General features: G+C 37.4%; 1 protein-coding gene across 1 annotated transcript in view; it reads left to right on the top strand.

The window, feature by feature from the left end:
* Positions 1 to 9,830: 9,830 nt before the first annotated feature.
* The window catches only part of LOC133661298 (neuron navigator 3-like), a 396,870-nt gene continuing 379,200 nt past the window's right edge, over positions 9,831 to 27,500 (top strand). Inside the window, exon 1 of the mRNA XM_062064429.1 lies at positions 9,831 to 10,217. Within this exon, the coding sequence (XP_061920413.1) occupies positions 9,960 to 10,217 (258 nt within the window). The 5' untranslated portion in view covers positions 9,831 to 9,959. The remainder of the gene's footprint in view (positions 10,218 to 27,500) is intronic.

Below are 27,500 nucleotides of genomic sequence, written 5' to 3' on the forward strand. Positions count from 1 at the left end.
AAATCTTATTTTTTTATTTTAAGGGAAAAATGGACATATAACAGATCGCGGGGGGGGTGTGTGAGTGACAGGAAGAAAAGCTCTGTTTTGTAGGACGCTGGGGTTTTTTTTTACCAACCAGTTGGTTTGCATGCATTATTCGTTTGATCTCAATTATACAACAAGTCCTCTTTTTTTATGTTAGGGGCAAATGTAGATATTCTTACAGATTGCTGGTGTGAGTGACAGGAAGAAAAGCTCTGTTTTGGGAGAAGCTGTTTGTCCCCAACCAGTTGGTTTGCATGCATTAATCGTTTGATCTCAATTATACAACAAATCTTATTTTTTTATTTTAAGGGAAAAATGGACATATAACAGATCGCGGGGGTGTGTGTGAGTGACAGGAAGAAAAGCTCTGTTTTGTAGGACGCTGGGGTTTTTTTTACCAACCAGTTGGTTTGCATGCATTATTCGTTTGATCTCAATTATACAACAAGTCCTCTTTTTTTATGTTAGGGGCAAATGTAGATATTCTTACAGATTGCTGGTGTGAGTGACAGGAAGAAAAGCTCTGTTTTGGGAGAAGCTGTTTGTCCCCAACCAGTTGGTTTGCATGCATTGATCGTTTGCTCTCAATTATACAACAAATCTTATTTTTTTATTTTAAGGGAAAAATGGACATATAACAGATCGCGGGGGTGTGTGTGAGTGACAGGAAGAAAAGCTCTGTTTTGTAGGACGCTGGGGTTTTTTTTACCAACCAGTTGGTTTGCATGCATTATTCGTTTGATCTCAATTATACAACAAGTCCTCTTTTTTTATGTTAGGGGCAAATGTAGATATTCTTACAGATTGCTGGTGTGAGTGACAGGAAGAAAAGCTCTGTTTTGGGAGAAGCTGTTTGTCCCCAACCAGTTGGTTTGCATGCATTAATCGTTTGCTCTCAATTATACAACAAATCTTATTTTTTTATTTTAAGGGAAAAATGGACATATAACAGATCGCTGGGGTGTGTGTGAGTGACAGGAAGAAAAGCTCTGTTTTGTAGGACGCTGTTTTTTTTTTTTTACCAACCAGTTGGTTTGCATGCATTATTCGTTTGATCTCGATTATACAACAAGTCCTATTTTTTTATCTAAGGAAAACATTTAGATATTATTACAGATCGCTGGTGTGAGTGACAGGAAGAAAAGCTCTGTTTTGTAGGAAGCTGTTTTTTTTTTTTACCAACCAGTTGGTTTGCATGCATTATTCGTTTGATCTCAATTATTCAACAAGTCCTCTTTTTTTTATGTCAGGGGAACATTTAGATATTATTACAGATCGCTGGTGTGAGTGACAGGAAGAAAAGCTCTGTTTTGTAGGAAGCTGTTTTTTTTTTACCAACCAGTTGGTTTGCATGTATTATTCGTTTGATCTCAATTATTCAACAAGTCCTCTTTTTTTATGTCAGGGGAACATTTAGATATTATTACAGATCGCTGGTGTGAGTGACAGGAAGAAAAGCTCTGTTTTGTAGGAAGCTGTTTTTTTTTTACCAACCAGTTGGTTTGCATGTATTATTCGTTTGATCTCAATTATTCAACAAGTCCTCTTTTTTTATGTCAGGGGAACATTTAGATATTATTACAGATCGCTGGTGTGTGTGTGAGTGACAGGAAGAAAAGCTCTGTGTTGTAGGAAGCTGTTTTTTTTCACCAACCAGTTGGTTTGCATGCATTATTCGTTTGATCTCAATTATACAACAAGTCCTCCTTTTTTGTCTTGGGAAAAAATTTAGATATTATTACAGATCGCTGGTGTGAGTGACAGGAAGAAAAGCTATGTTTTGGAGAAGCTTTTTTTTCCCAACCATTTGTTTTGCATGCATTAATTGTTTGATCTCAAATATAAAACAAGTCCTCTTTTTTTTATCTTCGGGAAAAAATGAGATATTATTACAGATTGCTGGTGTGTGTGTGAGTGACAGGAAGAAAGGCTCAGTTTTGGGAGAAGCTGTTTTTCTCTCACCAGTTGGTTTAAATGCATTAATCGTTTGATCTCGATTATGAAATGAGCCTTTTTTTTGTATCTTGGAATTTTTTTTAGATATTATTACAGATCGCTGGTGTGTGTGTGTGTGTGTGTGTGTGTGTGTGTGTGTGTGTGTGTGTGTGTGTGTGTGTGTGTGTGTGTGTGTGTGTGTGTGTGTGTGTGTGTGTGTGTGTGTGAGTGACAGGAAGAAAAAGCTCTGTTTTGTAGGAAGCTGTTTTTTTTTTTTTTACCAATCGTTTAATCTCAATCATACAACAAGTCCTCTTTTTTTATCTTAGGGAAAAAGGGACATATTATTACAGATTGCTGGTGTGTGTGTGAGTGACAGGAAGAAAAGCTTTGTTTTGGGAGAAGCTGTTTTTACCTAACCAGTCGGTTTGCATGCATCAATCGTTTGACCTCGGTTAGGAAATAAGCCTTTTTTTTGTATCTCGGAAAAAAATGGGGATATTCTTACAGGTCACTGGTGTGTGTGTGTGTGAGTGACAGGAAGAAAAGCTCTGTTTTGTAGGACCAGTTGGTTTGCATGCATTATTCGCTTGATCTCAATTATACAACAAGTCCTCTTTTTTTATGTTAGGGGAACATTTAGATATTATTACAGATCGCTGGTGTGAGTGACAGGAAGAAAAGCTCTGTTTTGGGTGAAGCTGTTTTTCCCCAACCAGTTGGTTTGCATGCATTAATCGTTTGATCTCAATTATACAACAAATCCTCTTTTTTTATTTTAAGGGAAAAATGGACATATAACAGATCGTTGGGGTGTGTGTGAGTGACAGGAAGAAAAGCTCTGTTTTGTAGGACGCTGTTTTTTTTCCACCAACCAGTTGTTTTGCATGCATTATTCGTTTGATCTTGATTATACAACAAGTCCTATTTTTTTATTCTTAGGTAAAAAAATAGATATTATTACAGATCGCTGGTGTGAGTGACAGGAAGAAAAGCTCTGTTTTGGGAGAAGCTGTTTTTCCCCAATCAGATGGTTTGCATGCATTAATCGTTTGATCTCAATTATACAATAAGTCCTCTTTTTTATTTTTGGGAAAAATTGAGATATTATTACAGATCGCTGGTGTGTGTGTGAGTGACAGGAAGAAAATCTCTGTGTTGTAGGAAGCTGTTTTTTTACCAACCAGTTGGTTTACATGTATTATTCGTTTGATCTCAATTATACAACAAGTCCTCTTTTTTTATGTTAGGGGAACTTTTAGATATTATTACACATCACTGGTGTGAGTGACAGGCAGAAAAGGCTCTGTTTTGGGAGAAGCTGTTTTTCCCCAACCAGTTGGTTTGCATGCATTAAATCATTTGATCTTAATTATACAACAAATCCACTTTTTTTACTTTAAGGGAAAAATGGACATATAACAGATCGCTAGGGTGTGTGTAAGTGACAGGAAGAAAAGCTCTGTTTTGTAGGAAGCTGGCTTTTTTATTACCAACTAGTTGGTTTGCATGCATTATTTGTTTGATCTCAATTATACAACAAATCCTCTTTTTATATCTTTGGGAAAAATGGAGATATTATTACGGATCACTGGTGTGTGTGTGAGTGACAGGAAGAAAAGCTCTGTTTCGGGATAAGCTGTTTTTCCCCAACCAGTTGGTTTGCATGCATTAATTGTTTGATCTCGATTATACAACAAGTCCTCTTTTTTCATCTTAGGGGAAAATGGAGATTTGATTACAGATCGCTGCTGTGTGTGAGTGACAGGAAGAAAAGCTCTGTTTTGGGAGAAGTTGTTTTTTTACCAACCAATTTGTTTACATGAATTAATCGTTTAATCTCGAAAATACAACCAGTCCTCTTTTTTTATCTTAGCTAAAAAATGTAGATATTATTACAGATCGCTGGTGTGTGTGTGAGTGACAGAAAGAAAAGCTGTCTTTTGAGAATAGCTGTTTTTTTGCCAACCAGTTGGTTTTCATGTATTAATCGCTTGACCTCGGTTATAAAACAAGCCCTAATTTTGTATTTTAGGGGAACAAATTAGATTATATCACAGAACGCAGGTGTGTGTGTGAGTGACAGGAAAAAAAGCTCTCTTTTTAGAAAAACGTTTTTTTTTCGCCAACCAGATTTTTTGCATGCATTAATCGTTTGACCTTGGTTATAAAACAAGCCCTATTTTTGTATCTTAGGAGAAAAAATTGGATTTGATTACAGATCGCGCGTGCGTGTGTGTGTGTGTGCGTGTGTGTGTGTGTGTGTGTGTGTGTGTGTGTGTGTGAGTGTGTGTGTGTGTGTGTGCGCGTGTGTATGTGTGTGTGTGTGTGTGTGTGTGTGTGTGTGTGTGTGTGTGTGTGTGTGTGTGTGTGTGTGTGTGTGTGTGTGTGTGAGTGACAGAAAGAAAAGCTGTCTTTTGAGAAATGCAGTTTTTTTGCCAACCAGTTGGTTTTCATGTATTCATCGCTTGACCTCGATTATAAAACAAGCCCTATTTTTTTTATCTTAGGGAAAAAAATGAAGATTATATCACAGAACGCTGGTGTGTGTGTGAATGACAGAAAGAAAAGCTCTCTTTTGAGAAAAGCAGTTTTTTCGCCAACCAGTTGGTTTGCATGCATTGATCGTTTGACCTCGGTTATAAAACAAGCCGTATTTTCTTATATCTTAGGGAAAATATTTAGACTATATTACACATCGCTGTTGTGTGTGTGAGTAAGAGGAAGAAAAGCTTTGTTTTGGAAAAAGCTGTTTTTTTTACCAACCAGTTGGTTTACATGCATTAATTGTTTGCTCTCGATTATACAACACGTCTTTTTTTTCATCTCAGGGAAAAATGGAGATATTATTACAGATCGCTGGTGAGTTTGTGTGAGTGACAGGAAGAAAAGCTCTGTTTTGGGAACAAACAAATGGTTGACTTCGATAATAAAACAAGCCCTATTTTTGTATTTTAGGGAAAACAATTATATTATATTACATATCGCCGGTGTGTATGTGTGTGTGAGTGACAGGAAGAAAAGCTCTTTTTTGAGAAAAGCTGTTCTTTCGCCATCCAGTTGGTTTTCATGTATTCATCGCTTGACATCGGTTATAAAACTAGCCATATTTTGTTATTTTAGGAAGAAAAAAATGTAGATTATATCACAGAACGCTGGCGTGTGTGTGAGTGACAGGAAGAAAAGCTATTTTTTGAGAAAAGCTGTTTTTTTGCTAACCAGTTGGTTTTCATGTATTAATCGTTTGACCTCGGTTATAAACCAAGCCATATGTTTTTATATCTTAGGGAAAATATTTAGACTATACTACGGATCGCTGGTGTGTGTTTGAGTAACAGGAAGAAAAGCTCTGTTTTGGAAGAAGCTGGGGTTTTTTTTACCAACCAGTTGGTGTGCATGCATAAATCGTTTGATCTCGATTACACAACAAGCCCTATTTTTTATGTTATGGAAAAATGTTGATATTATTACAGATAGCTGGTGTGAGTGACAGGAAGAAAAGCTCTCTTTTGAGGAAAGCAGATTTTTCACCACCCAGTTGGTTTGAATGCATTAATCGTTTGACCTTGGTTATAAAACAAGCCCTATTGTTTTTAATTTTAGGGAAAAAAATGTAGATTATATCACAGAATGCCGGTGTGTGTGTGTGAGTGACAAGAAGAAAAGCTCTGTTTTGGAAGAAGCTGTTTTTTTTTTTTACCAACCAGTTGGTTTAAATGCATTAATTGTTTGATCTCGATTATAAAACAAGTCCTCTTCTTTATCTTAGGGAAAAATGTTGATATTATTACAGATAGCTGGTGTGAATGACAGGAAGCAAAGCTCTCTTTTGAGAAAAGTTGTTTTTTCCCGAACCTGTTGGTTTGTATGCATTAATCGTTTGATCTCGACTATAAAACAAGTCCTCTTTTTTATCTTAGGGAAAAATGTTGATATTATTACAGATAGCTGGTGTGAGTGACAGGAAGAAAAGCTCTCTTTTGAGGAAAGCAGCTTTTTCACCACCCAGTTGGTTTGCATGTATTAATCGTTTGACCTCGGTTATAAAACAAGCCCTATTTTTTTTAATTTTAGGGAAAAAAATGTAGATTATATCACAGAACGCCGGTGTGTGTGTGTGTGAGTGACAAGAAGAAAAGCTCTGTTTTGGAAGAAGCTGTTTTGTTTTTTTACCAACCAGTTGGTTTAAATGCATTAATTGTTTGATCTCGATTATACAAGTCCTTTTTTTTTATCGAAGGAAAAAATTGAGATATTATTACAGATCGCTGGTGTGTTTGTGTGAGTGACAGGAAGAAAAGCTCTATTTTGGGAAAAACCAAATGGTTTTCATGTATTAATTGCTTGACCTCGATTATAAAACAAGCCCTATTTTTGTATCTTAGGGGAAAAAATTTGATTATGTCACAGATCGCCGGTGTGTGTGTGAGAGTGACAGGAAAAAAAGCTCTCTTTTGAGAAACGCTGTTTTTTCGCCAACCAGTTTGTTTTCTTGTATTAATCGCTTGACCTCGATTATAAAACAAGCCCAATTTTGTATCTTAGGGGAAAACATTTTAAATATATTACAGATCGCTGGTGTGTGTGTGTGTGTGAGTGACAGGATGAAAAGCTCTCTTTTGAGAAAAGCTGTTTTTTCGCCAACCAGTTGGTTTGCATGCATTAATTGTTTGTCCTTGGTTATAAAACAAGCCCTTTTGTTATTCTTAGGGAAAAAATATATAGCGTATATCACATAACACTGGTGTGTGTGTGAGTGACAGGAAGAAACGCTCTCTTTTAAGAAAATAAGACAGGAAGAAATGCTCTCTTTTAAGAAAATTCGTTTTTTCGCCAAGCAGTTGGTTTTCCTGTATTAATCGCTGAAGCCCTATTTTTGTATTTTAGGGGAAAAAATTTGATTATATTAAAGATCACTTGTGTTTGTGTGTGTGAGTGACAGGAAGAAAAGCTCTCTTTTGAGAAAAGCAGTTTTTTCGCCAACCAGTTGGTTTGCATGCATTCATCGTTTGACCTCGATTATAAAACAAGCCCTATTTTTTTTCTCTTAGGGGAAAACATTTTTTATTATATCACAGAACGCCGATGTTTGTGTGAGTGACAGAAAGAAAAGCTCTGTTTTTGGGAGAAGCTGTTTTTTTAACAACCAGTTGGTTTTCATGTTTTAATCGCTTGACCTCGATTATAAAACAAGCCCTATTTTTGTATTTTAGGGAAAAAATGTAGATTATATTACAGATCGCTGGTGTGTGTGTGAGTGAGTGACAGGAAGAAAGGCTCTTTTTTGAGAAAAGCTGTTTTTTCGCCAACCAGTTGGTTCTCATGCATTAATCGTTTGGCCTCGGTTATAAAAGAAGCCCTATTTTTTTTTTTATCTTTGGCAACATTTTTTAGATTATATCACAGAACGCCGGTGTGTCTGTGAGTGACAGGAAGAAAGGCTCTCTTTTGGAAGAAGCTGTTTTTTTACCAACCAGTTTGTTTGCATGCATTAATCGTTTGACTTTGGTTATGAAACAAGCCCTATTTTTTTATCTTAGGAAACAAATTTGAATTATATTACAGATCAATGGTGTGTGTGTGAGTGACAGGAAGAAAAGCTCTCTTTTGAGAAAAGCTGTTTTTTCGACAACCAGTTGGTTCTCATGCATTAATCGTTTGGCCTCGGTTATAAAAGAAGCCCTATTTTTTTTTTTATCTTTGGGAACATTTTTTAGATTATATTACAGAACGCCGGTGTGTCTGTGAGTGACAGGAAGAAAGGCTCTCTTTTGGAAGAAGCTATTTTTTTTACCAACCAGTTTGTTTGTATGCATTAATCGTTTGACCTCGGTTATGAAACAAGCCCTATTTTTTATCTTGGGAAAAAAATGTGCGTTATATTAAAGATCAATGGTGTGTGTGTGAGTGACAGGAAGAAAAGCTCTCTTTTGAGAAAAGCTGTTTTTTCGACAACCAGTTGGTTTTCATGTATTAATCGCTTGACCTCAATTATAAAACGAGCCCTATTTTTTTTTATCTTAGGGGAAAAAAATGTAGACTATATCACAGAATGCTGGTGTGTGTGTGTGTGTGTGTGTGTGAGAGTGACAGGAAGAAAAGCTCTCTTTTGGAAAAGTTGTTTTTCACCAACCAGTTGGTTTGCATGCATTATTGGTTTGACCTCGGTTATAAATCAAGCCCTATTTTTTTATATCTTAAGGGAAATGTTTTGACTATATTACGAATCGCTGGTGTGTGTGTGAGTGAGTAACAGGAAGAAAAGCTCTGTTTTGGAAAAAAGTTTTTTTTTTTTTTACCAACCAGTTGGTTTACATCAGGGGTCACCAACCCGGTGCCCGCGGGCACCAGGTAGCCCGTAAGGACCAGATGAGTAGCCCGCCGGCCTGTTCTAAAAATAGCTCAAATAGCAGCACTTACCAGTGAGCTGCCTCTATTTTTTAAATTGTATTTATTTACTAGCAAGCTGGTCTCGCTTTGCCCGACATTTTTAATTCTAAGAGAGACAAAACTCAAATAGAATTTGAAAATCCAAGAAAATATTTTAAAGACTTTGTCTTCACTTGTTTAAATAAATTCATTATTTTTCTACTTTGCTTCTTATAACTTTCAGAAAGACAATTTTAGAGAAAAAATACAACCTTAAAAATGATTTTAGGATTTTTAAACACATATACCTTTTTACCTTTTAAATTCCTTCCTCTTCTTTCCTGACAATTTAAATCAATGTTCAAGTAAATTTATTTTTTTATTGTAAAGAATAATAAATCAATTTTAATTTAATTCTTCATTTTAGCTTCTGTTTTTTCGACGAAGAATATTTGTGAAATATTTCTTCAAACCTATTATGATTAAAATTTTTAAAAAATGATTCTGGCAAATCTAGAAAATCTGTAGAATCAAATTTAAATCTTATTTCAAAGTCTTTTGAATTTCTTTTAAAATTTTTGTTCTGGAAAATCTAGAAGAAATAATGATTTGTCTTTGTTAGAAATATAGCTTGGTCCAATTTGTTATATATTCTAACAAAGTGCAGATTGGATTTTAACCTATTTAAAACATGTCATCAAAATTCTAAAATTAATCTTAATCAGGAAAAATGACTAATGATGTTCCATAAATTCTTTTTTTAATTTTTTCAAAAAGATTCAAATTAGCTAGTTTTTCTCTTCTTTTTTTCGGTAGAATTTTGAATTTTAAAGAATCGAAATTGAAGATAAACCACGTTTCAAAATTTAATTGTCATTTGTTTCGTGTTTTCTCCTCTTTTAAACCGTTCAATTAAGTGTAAATATCATTAATTATTAATAATAACATAGAGTTAAAGGTAAATTGAGCAAATTGGCTATTTCTGGCAATTTATTTAAGTGTGTATCAAACTGGTAGCCCTTCGCATTAATCACTACCCAAGAAGTAGCTCTTGCTTTCAAAAAGGTTGGTGACCCCTGGTTTACATGCATTAATTGTTTGAGAAGCATTTTTTTTTGCCAGACCCCGATCATTAAGCCACCCCTCGTCTTCGGACTTGTTACCTTTTGGACATAAATGTGGTCTTGAATGCGGGTCAGTACAGAAGCTGGTGCAGGGTGTAGTCTACGGGCAACCTGAGACCGGGTGTGCCTGCAAACAAGCTACGCGAGGTCTCCTTAGTCACGGTTTTTGCCCGCTGGAGGAGCCGACGTCGCCTTGAAGTGCTGAGGCCAACCGACTGTGCGGCCGACAGCGAGAGTGAGCGAGCGGAAAGGGAGCGAAGGGGAGGGAGTGGTGTGGCTTGTGGGAGGAGGAGGAGGAGGAGGAGGTAGGGAGCGGGAGGAAGGACTCGCCTTCTCACTTTCTGGATGTCCCGCAGGCTGACGGCAACAGAATGAGCGCGCTTGTTCTCCTCTCACTTTGAGAGGCGGCTGCTCTTTTCTTTTTCACTTTCACTTTTTTATTCATCAAGTGGGTCAGTCCTTTTCCTGGCGCTGACCTCCTGCCTAGTCATTTGGGACCGTACTATGCCGGTGGTTGGCGTCGCCTCCAAACTCAGGCAACCGTCCTCCGCGGTGAAGCCGGTGCACAGCGCCCTGCCCTTCCCCAGCAGCCCGCGGGTGAGCGCCGCCTCCCAGGGCTTCATGGCCAGGCAGCAGGAGCTCAAGGCGGGCGAGGGCGCCCCCTTGCTCCACTGCCAGCTGTCGGTCAAGTCCCAGTGCCAGCCGGCGAGGACGCCTGAAGGGAAGTCCAGGGCCGAGAGCGAGGAGAGCCGGATCTGCAAGGTATGTGGTGTGGCTGTCCCAGTTTCCGTGCTTGGTAGAGCAGGTGTTTGCCACCGTGAGTAATGGATGAGCTCATCCTGGTGCCCTATCAGAAATAGGTGATGTATTCAGTCAAGATCTTGAGTCGGTTCCGAGGAAGTGAGCTTTTTTTGTGTGGTGAAGCAAACAACTAATGTCTGAAGGCGCACATTACACCAGTTTTAAAGTCGCACATCAAGTGCAATTCAGGATATTGGCACCCAATCCGAACAACCTCCCCTGGTCATGGTGCGAGTAAACCGACACAAAAGTCGACACACATGGTCGCACAAAACACAACCTGCTCACTGAACTTTGTGGATGTTATAAAAAAAAAAATGTCCAAGCACCACACATAATTCAAAATTACCCCCATTAAAATCCCATGCAATGCATGATGGGTTAAAAAAAACACATTTTACATGTGATGTATTCAGTCAAGATCTTGAGTCGGTTCCGAGGAAGTGAGCTTTTTTTGTGTGGTGAAGCAAACAACTAATGTCTGATGGCGCACATTACACCAGTTTTAAAGTCGCACATCAAGAGCGATTCAGGATATTGGCCATGAATACACTGTATACACGACCCAATCCGAACAACCTCCCCTGGTCATGGTGCGAATCAACCGACGCAAAAAGTCGACACACACGGTCGCACAAAAACACAACTTGCTCACTGAACCTTTGTGGATGTTAAAAAAAAAAATGTCCAAGCACCACACATAATTCAAAATTACCCCCATTAAAATCCCATGCAATGCATGATGGGTAAAAAAAAAACACATTTTACATGTGATGTATTCAGTCAAGATCTTGAGTCGGTTCCGAGGAAGTGAGCTTTTTTTGTGTGGTGAAGCAAACAACTAATGTCTGATGGCGCACATTACACCAGTTTTAAAGTCGCACATCAAGAGCGATTCAGGATATTGGCCATGAATTGCACTGTATACACGACCCAATCCGAACAACCTCCCCTGGTCATGGTGCGAATCAACCGACGCAAAAAGTCGACACACACGGTCGCACAAAAACACAACTTGCTCACTGAACCTTTGTGGATGTTATAAAAAAAAATGTCCAAGCACCACACATAATTCAAAATCCCCCCTATTTAAATCCCATGCAATGCATGATGGGTAAAAAAAACACATTTTACATGTGATGTATTCAGTCAAGATCTTGAGTCGGTTCCGAGGAAGTGAGCTTTTTTTGTGTGGTGAAGCAAACAACTAATGTCTGATGGCGCACATTACACCAGTTTTAAAGTCGCACATCAAGAGCGACTCAGGATATTGGCCATGAATTGCTCTGTGTAAACGACCCAATCCGAACAACCTATCCTGGTCATGGTGCGAATAAACCGACGCAGAAAGTCGACACACACGGTCGCACAAAAACACAACCTGCTCATTGAACCTTTGTGGATGTTATAAAAAAAAAATGTCCAAGCACCACACATAATTCAAAATCCCCCCTATTTAAATCCCATGCAATGCATGATGGGTAAAAAAAACACATTTTTACATGTGATGTGTTCAGTCAAGATCTTGAGTCGGTTCCGAGGAAGTGAGCTTTTTTTGTGTGGTGAAGCAAACAACTAATGTCTGACGGCGCACATTACACCAGTTTTAAAGTCGCACATCAAGAGCGATTCAGGATATTGGCCATGAATACACTGTATACACGACCCAATCCGAACAACCTCCCCTGGTCATGGTGCGAGTAAACCGACACAAAAGTCGACACACATGGTCGCACAAAACACAACCTGCTCACTGAACTTTGCGGATGTTATAAAAAAAAATGTCCAAGCACCACACATAATTCAAAATTACCCCCATTAAAATCCCATGCAATGCATGATGGGTAAAAAAAACCACATTTTACATGTGATGTATTCAGTCAAGATCTTGAGTCGGTTCCGAGGAAGTGAGCTTTTTTTGTGAGGTGAAGCAAACAACTAATGTCTGACGGCGCACATTACACCAGTTTTAAAGTCGCACATCAAGAGCGATTCAGGATATTGGCCATGAATTGCACTGTATCCACGACCCAATCCGAACAACCTCCCCTGGTCATGGTGCGAGTAAACCGACACAAAACTCGACACACATGGTCGCACAAAACACAACCTGCTCACTGAACTTTGTGGATGTTATAAAAAAAAAAATGTCCAAGCACCACACATAATTCAAAATTAACCCCATTAAAATCCCATGCAATGCATGATGGGTAAAAAAAAAACACATTTTACATGTGATGTATTCAGTCAAGATCTTGAGTCGGTTCCGAGGAAGTGAGCTTTTTTTGTGTGGTGAAGCAAACAACTAATGTCTGACGGCGCACATTACACCAGTTTTAAAGTCGCACATCAAGAGCGATTCAGGATATTGGCCATGAATACACTGTATACACGACCCAATCCGAACAACCTCCCCTGGTCATGGTGCGAATCAACCGACGCAAAAAGTCGACACACACGGTCGCACAAAAACACAACTTGCTCACTGAACCTTTGTGGATGTTATAAAAAAAAAATGTCCAAGCACCACACATAATTCAAAATCCCCCCTATTTAAATCCCATGCAATGCATGATGGGTAAAAAAAACACATTTTTACATGTGATGTGTTCAGTCAAGATCTTGAATCGGTTCCGAGGAAGTGAGCTTTTTTGTGTGGTGAAGCAAACAACTAATGTCTGACGGCGCACATTACACCAGTTTTAAAATCGCACATCAAGAGCAAATTCAGGATATTGGCCATAAATTGCTCTGTGTAAACGACCCAATCCGAACAACCTTCCCTGGTCATGGTGCGAATAAACCGACGCAGAAAGTCGACACACACGGTCGCACAAAAACACAACCTGCTCATTGAACCTTTGTGGATGTTATAAAAATTAAAAAAATTTCCAAGCACCACACACAACTCAAAATGACCCCTATTTAAATCCCATGCAATGCATGATGGGTAAAAAAAACACATTTTTACATGTGATGTGTTCAGTCAAGATCTTGAGTCGGTTCCAAGGAAGTGAGCTTTTTTTGTGTGGTGAAGCAAACAACTAATGTCTGACGGCGCACATTACACCAGTTTTAAAGTCGCACATCAAGAGCGATTCAGGATATTGGCCATGAATACACTGTATACACGACCCAATCCGAACAACCTCCTCTGGTCATGGTGCGAATCAACCGACGCAAAAAGTCGACACACACGGTCGCACAAAAACACAACTTGCTCACTGAACCTTTGTGGATGTTATAAAAAAAAAATGTCCAAGCACCACACATAATTCAAAATCCCCCCTATTTAAATCCCATGCAATGCATGATGGGTAAAAAAACAAATTTTTACATGTGATGTGTTCAGTCAAGATCTTGAATCGGTTCCGAGGAAGTGAGCTTTTTTGTGGTGAAGCAAACAACTAATGTCTGACGGTGCACATTACACCAGTTTTAAAGTCGCACATCAAGAGCAAATTCAGGATATTGGCCATAAATTGCTCTGTGTAAACGACCCAATCCGAACAACCTTCCCTGGTCATGGTGCGAATAAACCGACGCAAAAAGTCGACACACACGGTCGCACAAAAACACAACCTGCTCACTGAACTTTGTGGATGTTATAAAAAAAAAATGTCCAAGCACCACACATAATTCAAAATTACCCCCATTAAAATCCCATGCAATGCATGATGGGTAAAAAAAAAAACACATTTTACATGTGATGTATTCAGTCAAGATCTTGAGTCGGTTCCGAGGAAGTGAGCTTTTTTTGTGTGGTGAAGCAAACAACTAATGTCTGATGGCGCACATTACACCAGTTTTAAAGTCACACATCAAGAGCGATTCAGGATATTGGTCATGAATACACTGTATACACGACCCAATCCGAACAACCTCCCCTGGTCATGGTGCGAGTCAACCGACGCAAAAAGTCGACACACACGGTCGCACAAAAACACAACTTGCTCAATGAACCTTTGTGGATGTTATAAAAAAAAAATGTCCAAGCACCACACATAATTCAAAATTACCCCCATTAAAATCCCATGCAATGCATGATGGGTAAAAAAAAAACACATTTTACATGTGATGTATTCAGTCAAGATCTTGAGTCGGTTCCGAGGAAGTGAGCTTTTTTTGTGAGGTGAAGCAAACAACTAATGTCTGACGGCGCACATTACACCAGTTTTAAAGTCGCACATCAAGAGCGATTCAGGATATTGGCCATGAATACACTGTATACACGACCCAATCCGAACAACCTCCCCTGGTCATGGTGCGAATCAACCGACGCAAAAAGTCGACACACACGGTCGCACAAAAACACAACTTGCTCACTGAACCTTTGTGGATGTTATAAAAAAAAAAATGTCCAAGCACCACACATAATTCAAAATCCCCCCTATTTAAATCCCATGCAATGCATGATGGGTAAAAAAAACACATTTTTACATGTGATGTGTTCAGTCAAGATCTTGAATCGGTTCCGAGGAAGTGAGCTTTTTTGTGTGGTGAAGCAAACAACTAATGTCTGACGGCGCACATTACACCAGTTTTAAAGTCGCACATCAAGAGCACATTCAGGATATTGGCCATAAATTGCTCTGTGTAAACGACCCAATCCGAACAACCTTCCCTGGTCATGGGAACCGACGCAAAAAGTCGACACACACGGTCGCACAAAAACACAACCTGCTCATTGAACCTTTGTGGATGTTATAAAAAAAAAAAATGTCCAAGCACCACACACAACTCAAAATGACCCCTATTTAAATCCCATGCAATGCACGATGGGTAAAAAAAACACATTTTACATGTGATGTATTCAGTCAAGATCTTGAGTCGGTTCCAAGGAAGTGAGCTTTTTTTGTGTGGTGAAGCAAACAACTAATGTCTGACGGCGCACATTACACCAGTTTTAAAGTCGCACATCAAGTGCAATTCAGGATATTGGCACCCAATCCGAACAACCTCCCCTGGTCATGGTGCGAGTAAACCGACACAAAAGTCGACACACATGGTCGCACAAAACACAACCTGCTCACTGAACTTTGTGGATGTTATAAAAAAAAAAATGTCCAAGCACCACACATAATTCAAAATTACCCCCATTAAAATCCCATGCAATGCATGATGGGTAAAAAAAAAAACACATTTTACATGTGATGTATTCAGTCAAGATCTTGAGTCGGTTCCGAGGAAGTGAGCTTTTTTTGTGTGGTGAAGCAAACAACTAATGTCTGACGGCGCACATCAAGAGCGATTCAGGATATTGGCCATGAATACACTGTATACACGACCCAATCCGAACAACCTCCCCTGGTCATGGTGCGAGTAAACCGACACAAAAGTCGACACACATGGTCGCACAAAACACAACCTGCTCACTGAACTTTGTGGATGTTATAAAAAAAAAAATGTCCAAGCACCACACATAATTCAAAATTACCCCCATTAAAATCCCATGCAATGCATGATGGGTAAAAAAAAACACATTTTACATGTGATGTATTCAGTCAAGATCTTGAGTCGGTTCCGAGGAAGTGAGCTTTTTTTGTGTGGTGAAGCAAACAACTAATGTCTGACGGCGCACATTACACCAGTTTTAAAGTCGCACATCAAGAGCGATTCAGGATATTGGCCATGAATACACTGTATACACGACCCAATCCGAACAACCTCCCCTGGTCATGGTGCGAATCAACCGACGCAAAAAGTCGACACACACGGTCGCACAAAAACACAACTTGCTCACTGAACCTTTGTGGATGTTATAAAAAAAAAATGTCCAAGCACCACACATAATTCAAAATCCCCCCTATTTAAATCCCATGCAATGCATGATGGGTAAAAAAAACACATTTTTACATGTGATGTGTTTAGTCAAGATCTTGAATCGGTTCCGAGGAAGTGAGCTTTTTTGTGTGGTGAAGCAAACAACTAATGTCTGACGGCGCACATTACACCAGTTTTAAAGTCGCACATCAAGAGCAAATTCAGGATATTGGCCATAAATTGCTCTGTGTAAACGACCCAATCCGAACAACCTTCCCTGGTCATGGTGCGAATAAACCGACGCAAAAAGTCGACACACACGGTCGCACAAAAACACAACCTGCTCATTGAACCTTTGTGGATGTTATAAAAAAAAAAAAATGTCCAAGCACCACACACAACTCAAAATGACCCCTATTTAAATCCCATGCAATGCATGATGGGTAAAAAAAACACATTTTACATGTGATGTGTTCAGTGAAGATCTTGAGTCGGTTCCAAGGAAGTGAGCTTTTTTTGTGTGGTGAAGCAAACAACTAATGTCTGACGGCGCACATAACAACAGTTTTAAAGTCGCACATCAAGAGAGACTCAGGATATTGGCCATGAATTGCTCTGTGTAAACGACCCAATCCGAACAACCTTCCCTGGTCATGGTGCGAATAAACCGACGCAAAAAGTTGACACACACGGACGGTCGCACAAAAACACAACCTGCTCACTGAACCTTTGTGGATGTTATAAAAATGTCCAAGCACCACACATAATTCAAAATTACCCCCATTAAAATCCCATGCAATGCATGATGGGTAAAAAAACACATTTTACATGTGATGTATTCAGTCAAAATCGTGAGTCGGTACCGAGGAAGTGAGCTTTTTTGTGTGGTGAAGCAAACAACTAATGTCTGACGGCGCACATTACACCAGTTTTAAAGTCGCACATCAAGAGCGATTCAGGATATTGGCCATGAATTGCACTGTATCCACGACCCAATCCGAACAACCTTCCCTGGTCATGGTGCGAACAAACCGACGCAAAAAGTCAACACACACGGTCGCACAAAAACACAACCTTTTCACTGAACCTTTGTGGATGTTATAAAAAAAAAAATGTCCAAGCACCACACATAACTCAAAATGACCCCTATTTATATCCCATGCAATGCATAATGGGTATTAAAAAAAAAAACATTTTACATGTGATGTATTCAGTCAAGATCTTGAGTCGGTTCCGAGGAAGTGAGCTTTTTTTGTGTGGGAAGCAAACAACTAATGTCTGACGGCGCACATTACACCAGTTTTAAAGTCGCACATCAAGAGCGATTCAGGATATTGGCCATGAATACACTGTATACACGACCCAATCCGAACAACCTCCCATGGTCATAGTGTGAATAAACTGACGCAAAAAGTCGACACACACGGTCGCACAAAACACAACCTGCTCACTGAACTTTGTGGATGTTATAATAAAATAAAAAATATCCATGTACCGCACATAATTAAAAACTACCCCCATTTAAATCCCATGCAATGCATGATGGGTAAAAAAAACAACACATTTTACATGTTTGTTTTAGCTACTTGATGACAAAACATTAAAGATGTCGTCACAGAAGTAAACAACCTTTCACATACTCTTAACATCCAGTTATATTAAGTAAACAAAACCCGAAAGCAGTGAAGTTGTCACGTTGTGTAAATGGTAAATAAAAACAGAATACAATGATTTGCAAATCCTTTTCAACTTATATTCAATTGAATAGACTGCAAAAAAAAAGATATTTCACGTTCAAACTGAGAAACTTTGTTATGTTTTACAAATATTAGCTCATTTGAAATTGGATGCCTGCAACATGTTTCAAAAAAGCTGGCACAAGCGGCAAAAAAGACTGAGAAAGTTGAGGAATGCTCATCAAACACTTAATTGGAACATCCCGCAGGTGAACAGGCTAATTGGGGAACAGGTGGGTGCCATGATTGGGTATAAAAGCAGCTTCCGTGAAATGCTCAGTCATTCACAAACAAGGACGGGGCGAGGGTCACCACAACAAATGCGTGAGCAAATTGTTTTAGAACAACATTTCTCAACCAGCTTTTGCAAGGAATTTAGGGATTTCACCATCTACGGTCCGTAGTATCATCAAAAGGTTCCGAGAATCTGGAGAAATCACTGCACGTGAGCGATGATATTACGGACCTTCGATCCCTCAGGCGGTACTGCATCAAAAAGCGACGTCAGTGTGTAAAGGATATCACCACATGGGCTCGGGAACACTTCAGAAAACCACTGTCAGTAACTACAGTTGGTCGCTACATCTGTAAGTGCAAGTTAAAACTCTACTATGCAAAGCCAAAACCATTTATCAACAACACCCGGAAACGACTGCGTGAGCTCATCTATGATGGACTGATGCAAAGTGGAAAAGTGTTCTGTGGTCTGACGAGTCCACATTTCAAATTGTTTTTTTTTTGGAAACTGTGGACGTCGTGTCCTCCGGACCAAAGAGGAATAGAACCATCCGGATTGTTCTAGGCGCAAAGTGTAAAAGCCAGCATGTGTGATGGTATGGGGGTGTTTTAGTGCCCAAGACATGGGTAACTTACACATCTGTGAAGGCGCCATTAATGCTGAATGGTACATACAGGTTTTGGAGCAACATAACGTTATCATGGACGCCCCTGCTTATTTCAGCGAGACAATGCCAAGCCACGTGTTACAACAGCGTGGCTTCATAGTAAAAGAGTGCGGGTACTAGACTGGCCTGCCTGTAGTCCAGACCTGTCTCCCATTGAACATGTGTGGTGCATTATGAAGCCTAAAATGCCACAATATCAGTTCCCAAACATTTACTGAGTGTTGTTAAAAGGACAGGCCATGTAACACAGTGGTAAACATGCCCCTGTGACAACTTTATTGCACTATGTGTTGCTGCCATTGAATTCTAAGTTAATGATTATTTGCACACACACAAAAAAGAAGTTTTTGCAAGATATTCAATTGAATATAAGTTGAAAAGGATTTGCAAATCATTGTATTCTGTTTTTATTTAGCATTTACACGACGTGACAACTTCTTGGAGATGTTTGCCAAGTGTTTCCCCGCCGCAAAGCTCCTCGCCTTCCTCCCTCTCTCAGGTCATTTTCAAAATCCCCCGCCAAGCGACTGTCAGAGCGTTGTCCTCTCCCTGACTCCTAAGACGTCCGGTTAGTGAGCAGAGCTGCCAGAGCGTCCTCGTGACCGGGAAGGAAAACGTGGGTCGGGGACATCAGAGCGCGGGTCAGCGGGTCTTCGGCTCACTTTAAATCCTCGCCGCGTGTCCGTGACCCAGTCTGAGCCCGCAGGGCTGACAGGAGGTTTTTTATTTTTTTATTTTTTACTAACCATCTGCTGAAAAGTAACCCGACTTTTAAAGTGTTGACAACTACTTTTGTTTTCCTTTTTTTCCACGTTTTACTGCCAATTTTGCTCAAATAATACCCACATGTGCTCGTCGGTCCACTAAAGGCGTTTACCCAATTGTTTGGCGAAACATCCTAAACTTATAGCGGGTGTTTTGTATGGTAGTGAGCGTGAGGCACACTCACTAGCTGTACTGACACGGCACTTTAAATCTTGACCGATTTAAACCATTCCAAACACCGACACTGATACTGTGTTGGTGTTTTGTAATGGTCCTCAGTCACCAAATTGACCTGAAACTAAAAACGAATATAGAAAGGAGTACGGAACGCACAACTCTGGCTAATGAGCCAAACAATAAACAAGAAAAGTACTACATAGCACTAAATTCTAGGAGAAAATATATATATTTTTCCATATACGTTGTGAAATGAGTTATTTACACAGAAATATTCTGTAAATGTTTTTTTGACAAACAGCGTCTGCAACAGGGCAGTAAAACGGCCGATCAAACAAAACAGAAGTCGTCGTCATGGACCCGCCAGCTGCGCGAGCTAGTTCTCCGATCAGCTAAACAGACTCGATGACTCCGCGGTGAACGTTTTGGTGAATCTACTGAGGAATTTGCCAACGTGTTAGCATATTAGCTAATGTTAACGTCATTACGTTACGATAGCGTGTACAAATAAGCACGAAAACACTCCTACAGACATCACACATGGGACGGTTTAGTAAGTAAGAATTGTTTTAGTTGTATTGTAAAACTTACAAATGTTGCTTTAGCGTGATACCAGTAAAAAGTTAGTATGCTAACATTAGCATGCTAGCAGAGTCGTAAAAATTGGCACGTTACATATGCAAATTGTTAACATGGTAATTTATTCATAAGAAGTTAAATATCAGGGCTCATGATACTTGTTGCCATCTTGGAAGTATGCAAATTTTTCCGAGGCTAACATGCTATCATTAGCATGTTAAAGTTTAATGTTAGCATTGTAGCTCAATTTGATCATTTCAACCTACATTTGTGGATTTTGGGACATGTTTACATCTTGCGAGTGTACTATCTGTTATACACACATTATAACACGCTAACGTTAGCATGCTAACATTTTATGCTGGCGCCATTACATTACGATAGCACGTACAAATGTGAACGAAAACACTCCTACAGACATCACACATGGGGCGGTTTAGTAAGTATGAATTATTTTAGTTGTATTGTAAAACTTACAATTGTTGCTTAAGCGTGATCCATACGAGTAGAAAGTTAATATGCTAAAATTAGCGTGCTAGCAGAGTTGTAAAAATTGGTACGTTACATATGCTAATTGTTAACATGGTAATTTATTCATAAGAAGTTAAATATCATGGCTTACGATACTTGTTGCCATCTTAGAAGTATGCAAATTTTTCCGAGGCTAGCATGCTACCATTAGCATGTTAACGTTTAATGTTAGCCTACGAGCTCAATTTGATCATTTCAACCTACATTTGTGGGTTTTGGGACATGTTTCCATCGTGCGAGTGTACTAACTGTTATACACACATTATAACACGCTAACGTTAGCATGTTAACATTTTATGCTGGCGCCATTTCATTACGATAGCACGTAAAAATGTGAACGAAAACACTCCTACAGACATCACACATGGGGCGGTTTAGTAAGTAAGAATTGTTTTAGTTGTATTGTAAAACGTACAATTGTTGCTTAAGCGTGATCCATACGAGTAGAAAGTTAATAAGCTAAAATTAGCGTGCTAGCAGAGTCGTAAAAATTGGTACGTTACATATGCTAATTGTTAACATGGTAATTTATTCATAAGAAGTTAAATATCATGGCTTACGATACTTGTTGCCATCTTAGAAGTATGCAAATTTTTACGAGGCTAGCATGCTACCATTAGCATGTTAACGTTTAATGTTAGCCTACGAGCTCAATTTGATCATTTCAACCTACATTTGTGGGTTTTGAGACACGTTTCCATCTTGCGAGTGTACTAACTGTTATACACATTATAACAAGCTAACGTTAGCATGCTAACATTTTATGCTCGCGCCATTACATTACGATAGCATGTAAAAATGTGAACGAAAACACTCCTACAGACATCACACATGGGGCGGTTTAGTAAGTATGAATTGTTTTAGTTGTATTGTAAAACTTACAATTGTTGCTTTAGCGTGATCCATACGAGTAGAAAGTTAATATGCTAACATTAGCGTGCTAGCAGAGTCGTAAAAATTGCTACGTTACATATGCTAATTGTTAACATGGTAATTTATTCATAAGAAGTTAAATATCATGGTTGTTGATACTTGTTGCCATCTTAGAAGTATGCAAATTTTTCCGAGGCTAGCATGCTTCCATTAGCATGTTAACGTTTTATGCTAACATTTTAGCTCAATTTGATCATTTCAACCTACATTTGTGGGTTTTGAGACACGTTTCCATCTTGCGAGTGTACTAACTGTTATACACATTATAACAAGCTAACGTTAGCATGCTAACATTTTATGCTCACGCCATTACATTACGATAGCATGTAAAAATGTGAACGAAAACACTCCTACAGACATCACACATGGGGCGGTTTAGTAAGTATGAATTGTTTTAGTTGTATTGTAAAACTTACAATTGTTGCTTTAGCGTGAGCCATACGAGTAGAAAGTTAATATGCTAACATTAGCGTGCTAGCAGAGTCGTAAAAATTGCTATGTTACATATGCTAATTGTTAACATGGTAATTTATTCATAAGAAGTTAAATATCATGGCTTACGATACTTGTTGCCATCTTAGAAGTATGCAAATTTTTCCGAGGCTAGCATGCTACCATTAGCATGTTAACGTTTAATGTTAGCCTACGAGCTCAATTTGATCATTTCAACCTACATTTGTGGGTTTTGGGACATGTTTCCATCGTGCGAGTGTACTAACTGTTATACACACTTTATAACACGCTAACGTTAGCATGTTAACATTTTATGCTGGCGCCATTTCATTACGATAGCACGTAAAAATGTGAACGAAAACACTCCTACAGACATCACACATGGGGCGGTTTAGTAAGTATGAATTGTTTTAGTTGTATTGTAAAACTTACAATTGTTGCTTTAGCGTGATCCATACGAGTAGAAAGTTAATATGCTAACATTAGCGTGCTAGCAGAATCGTAAAAATTGCTACGTTACATATGCTAATTGTTAACATGGTAATTTATTCATAAGAAGTTAAATATCATGGTTGTTGATACTTGTTGCCATCTTAGAAGTATGCAAATTTTTCCGAGGCTAGCATGCTACCATTAGCATGTTAACGTTTTATGCTAACATTTTAGCTCAATTTGATCATTTCAACCTACATTTGTGGGTTTTGAGACACGTTTCCATCTTGCGAGTGTACTAACTGTTATACACATTATAACAAGCTAACGTTAGCATGCTAACATTTTATGCTCGCGCCATTACATTACGATGGCATGTAAAAATGTGAACGAAAACACTCCTACAGACATCACACATGGGGCGGTTTAGTAAGTATGAATTGTTTTAGTTGTATTGTAAAACTTACAATTGTTGCTTTAGCGTGATCCATAAGAGTAGAAAGTTAATATGCTAACACTAGCGTGCTAGCAGAATCGTAAAAATTGCTATGTTACATATGCTAATTGTTAACATGGTAATTTATCCATAAGAAGTTAAATATCATGGTTGTTGATACTTGTTGCCATCTTAGAAGTATGCAAATTTTTCCGAGGCTAGCATGCTACCATTAGCATGTTAACGTTTTATGCTAACATTTTAGCTCAATTTGATCATTTCAACCTACATTTGTGGGTTTTGAGACACGTTTCCATCTTGCGAGTGTACTAACTGTTATACACATTATAACAAGCTAACGTTAGCATGCTAACATTTTATGCCCGCGCCATTACATTACGATAGCACGTACAAATATGCACAAAAACACTCCTACAGACATCACACATGGGGCGCTATAGTAAGTATGAATTGTTTTAGTTGTATTGTAAAACTTACAGTTGTTGCTTGGAGTGATGAGTTATGAACATACTTGGTTCTGTGATGTCTTGGACAAGCTTGGAAAAAGACAACCCCAAAAAAAGTTCTTGCCTGCCCCGACCTGTCTACATAGGTGAGGAAGGGTGGGCGGTATGGAAGGGTAATTAGTCCACCTAATTGTCTTGTATGAGGAACTTTATCCCCTGGCTTTGAGAAGAAGTTATTCCAGTTTTTGGAGGAAGACAAAGGTGCCATTGTTCCCTCACACTTGCAACACAAAAGGTCCAACACAACCGCCGTGATGTTTGCACGACCACTCAAATACTTTCTGGCGTTTCCAAATCTCTTCTTTGTTTGGATTCCGTGCTCTTCACAGATAAGGTTGTCTGAATGTCAGGCGGGAGGAAGCGCACTGAGCTGTTATTAGCTCGTCTGACATCGTTGGAAAAGGCCGCAATTATGCTGTCAAGGTGAGATCCATATTTGCCGCTGATATTACGGCGAGATGAGACAACTCGGCGAAAACCTGTATCGCCAAGTACACAGCGGGGAGTTCGGTTCGGAAAGCAAAACGTGGATTTTGGGGTGGATTTTTTTTTTTTCCTGCTGGTCGTATAGGCAGCTAACTAGACGGGCCTGATTTACTGCTGTCTCCTACACATTCAAAGCAGAATAATGCCAGCGTTGTGCTGGGAGTCCACCCAGACCCTTTTATCCTAAGGCAGGGATCAGCAAACTCTTTTTTTCAAAAATGTATGAAAATGGAAAAAGATGAGGGGAAATTTTATTTTCTATATTTTATATTATATTATATTATATATTATATTTTTATATTTATAATACATTTTTTATATTTTATATTTATATTTTTTAATATTTTATATTTTATTTATATTTTTATATTAGATTTTATATTGTTTGTTTTAATATGGCCTTTAGCGCCCTGGAGCTTTTTCAAAAATGTATGAAAATGGAAAAAGATGAGGGGAAATTGTATTTTCTATATTTTATATTATATTATATTATATATTATATTTTTATATTTATAATACATTTTTTATATTTTATATTTATATTTTTTAATATTTAATATTTTATTTATATTTGTATATTAGATTTTATATTGTTTGTTTTAATATGGCCTTTAGCGCCCTGGAGCTTTTTCAAAAATGTATGAAAATGGAAAAAGATGAGGGGAAATTTTATTTTCTATATTTTATATTATATTATATTATATATTATATTTTTATATTTATAATACATTTTTTATATTTTATACTTATATTTTTTAATATTTAATATTTTATTTATATTTTTATATTAGATTTTATATTGTTTGTTTTAATATGGCCTTTAGCGCCCTGGAGCTTTTTCAAAAATGTATGAAAATGGAAAAAGATGAGGGGAAATTGTATTTTCTATATTGTATATTATATTATATTATATATTTTATTTTTATATTTATAATACATTTTTTATATTTTATATTTATATTTTTTAATATTTTATATTTTATTTATATTTTTATATTAGATTTTATATTGTTTGTTTTAATATGGCCTTTAGCGCCCTGGAGCTTTTTCAAAAATGTATGAAAATGGAAAAAGATGAGGGGAAATTGTATTTTCTATATTTTATATTATATTATATTATATATTATATTTTTATATTTATAATACATTTTTTATATTTTATATTTATATTTTTTGATATTTTATATTTTATTTATATTTTTATATTAGATTTTATATTGTTTGTTTTAATATGGCCTTTAGCGCCCTGGAGCTTTTTCAAAAATGTATGAAAATGGAAAAAGTTGAGGGGAAATTTTATTTTCTATATTTTATATTATATTATATTATATATTATATTTTTATATTTATAATACATTTTTTATATTTATATTTTTTTATATTTTATTCATATTTTTATATTAGATTTTATATTGTTTGTTTTAATATGGCCTTTAGCGCCCTGGAGCTTTTTCAAAAATGTATGAAAATGGAAAAAGATGAGGGGAAATTTTGTTTTCTATATTTTATATTATATTATATTATATTATATATTATATTTTTATATTTATATTATATTTTTTATATTTTATATTTATATTTTTTTATGTTTTATATTTTATTTATATTTTCATATTATATTTTATATTGTTTGTTTTATTATGGCCTGTGATGAGGTGGCGACTTGTCCAGGGTGTGCACCGCCTTCCGCCCGAATGCAGCTGAAATAGGCTCCCCGCGACCCCAAAAGGGACAAGCGGTAGAAAATGGATGGATGGATGGATATTTTTATATTATATTATATTTTTATATTTTATATTTATATTTTTTTATGTTTTATATTGTATTTATATTTTTATATTATATTTTATATTGTTTGTTTTATTATGGCCTGTGATGAGGTGGCGACTTGTCCAGGGTGTACACCGCCTTCCGCCCGAATGCAGCTGAGATAGGCTCCAGCACCCCCCGTGACCCCAAAAGGGACAAGCGGTAGAAAATGGATGGATGGTTCGTGTAGGAGGACAAACATGACACAAACCTTCCTAATTGTTAGAAATCCCACCGTTTTGTGTTTATGCTTCACCGGTGAGAGTATTCGGCGGGCGCTGTTTCGTCCTACTAATTTCGCCGGTCCTTGAACTCATCCGTAGTTGCGTGGACTGCGATGCAACAGTTTGTTTACATGCACAACTTTCTCCAGAAAGACGTGTTTCATGCCACTCCTTCTTTGTCTCATTTTGTCCACCAAACATTTTATACTGTGCGTGAATGCACAGAGGTGAGCTTTGATGATGTTATTGACGGACATATTTGGTCAGTGCATGACTGCAAGCTAATCGATGCTAACATGCTATTTAGGCTAGCTGTATGTACATATTGCATCATTATGTTTGTAGCTATCTTTGATACCATTTAATTTCCTTTACTTATGTCCTCTGTGTATTTAATTTATATTTGCATGTCTCATGACACATTATCTGTATGTAATATTGGCTGCATTTCTGATTGTTGTTTGTGTCCCATGTTGTTCCAGACCACAGCAAACATTACCATGTTGTTCCAGACCACAGCAAACATTTGATAGTAGGCTAATATAGCTCATATAGACACTTACATCATGTGTTGACTTCATTATAACACTTATATAAGACCTTTAAAGTCATTTTGATAGTAGGCTAATGTAACTAATATAGACACTTACATCATGTGTTGTCTTCATTATAACACTTATATAAGTTTTTTAAAGTCATTTTGATAGTAGGCTAATATAGACACTTACATCATGTGTTGTCTTCATTGTAACACTTATATAAGACTTTTAAAGTCATTTTGATAGTAGGCTAATATAGCTCATATAGACACTTACATCATGTGTTGTCTTCATCATGACACTTATATAAGACTTTTAAAGTAATTTTGATAGTAGGCTAATATAACTAATATAGACACTTACATCATGTGTTGTCTTCATTATAACACTTATATAATACTTTTAAAGTCATTTTTAGATAGTAGGCTAATATAACTAATAGAGACACTTACATCATGTGTTGACTTCATTATAACACTTATATAAGACTTTTAAAGTAATTTTGATAGTAGGCTAATATAACTAATATAGACACTTACATCATGTGTTGTCTTCATTATAACACTTATATAATACTTTTAAAGTCATTTTTAGATAGTAGGCTAATATAACTAATAGAGACACTTACATCATGTGTTGACTTCATTATAACACTTATATAAAACTTTTAAAGTTATTTTGATAGTAGGCTAATATAGCTAACATAGACACTTACATCATGTGTTGTCTTCATTATAACATGTATATAATACTTTTAAAGTCATTTTTAGATAGTAGGCTAATATAACTAATATAGACACATCATGTGTTGCCTTCATTATAACACTTATATAAGACTTTTAAAGTCATTTTGATAGTAGGCTAATATAGACACTTACATCATGTGTTGCCTTCATTATAACACTTATATAAGCCTTTTAATTTTTCGCGGCTCCAGACAGATTTTGTT

This window comes from Entelurus aequoreus, linkage group LG12 (genome assembly GCF_033978785.1).
Source record: "Entelurus aequoreus isolate RoL-2023_Sb linkage group LG12, RoL_Eaeq_v1.1, whole genome shotgun sequence".
Lineage (NCBI taxonomy): Eukaryota > Metazoa > Chordata > Actinopteri > Syngnathiformes > Syngnathidae > Entelurus > Entelurus aequoreus.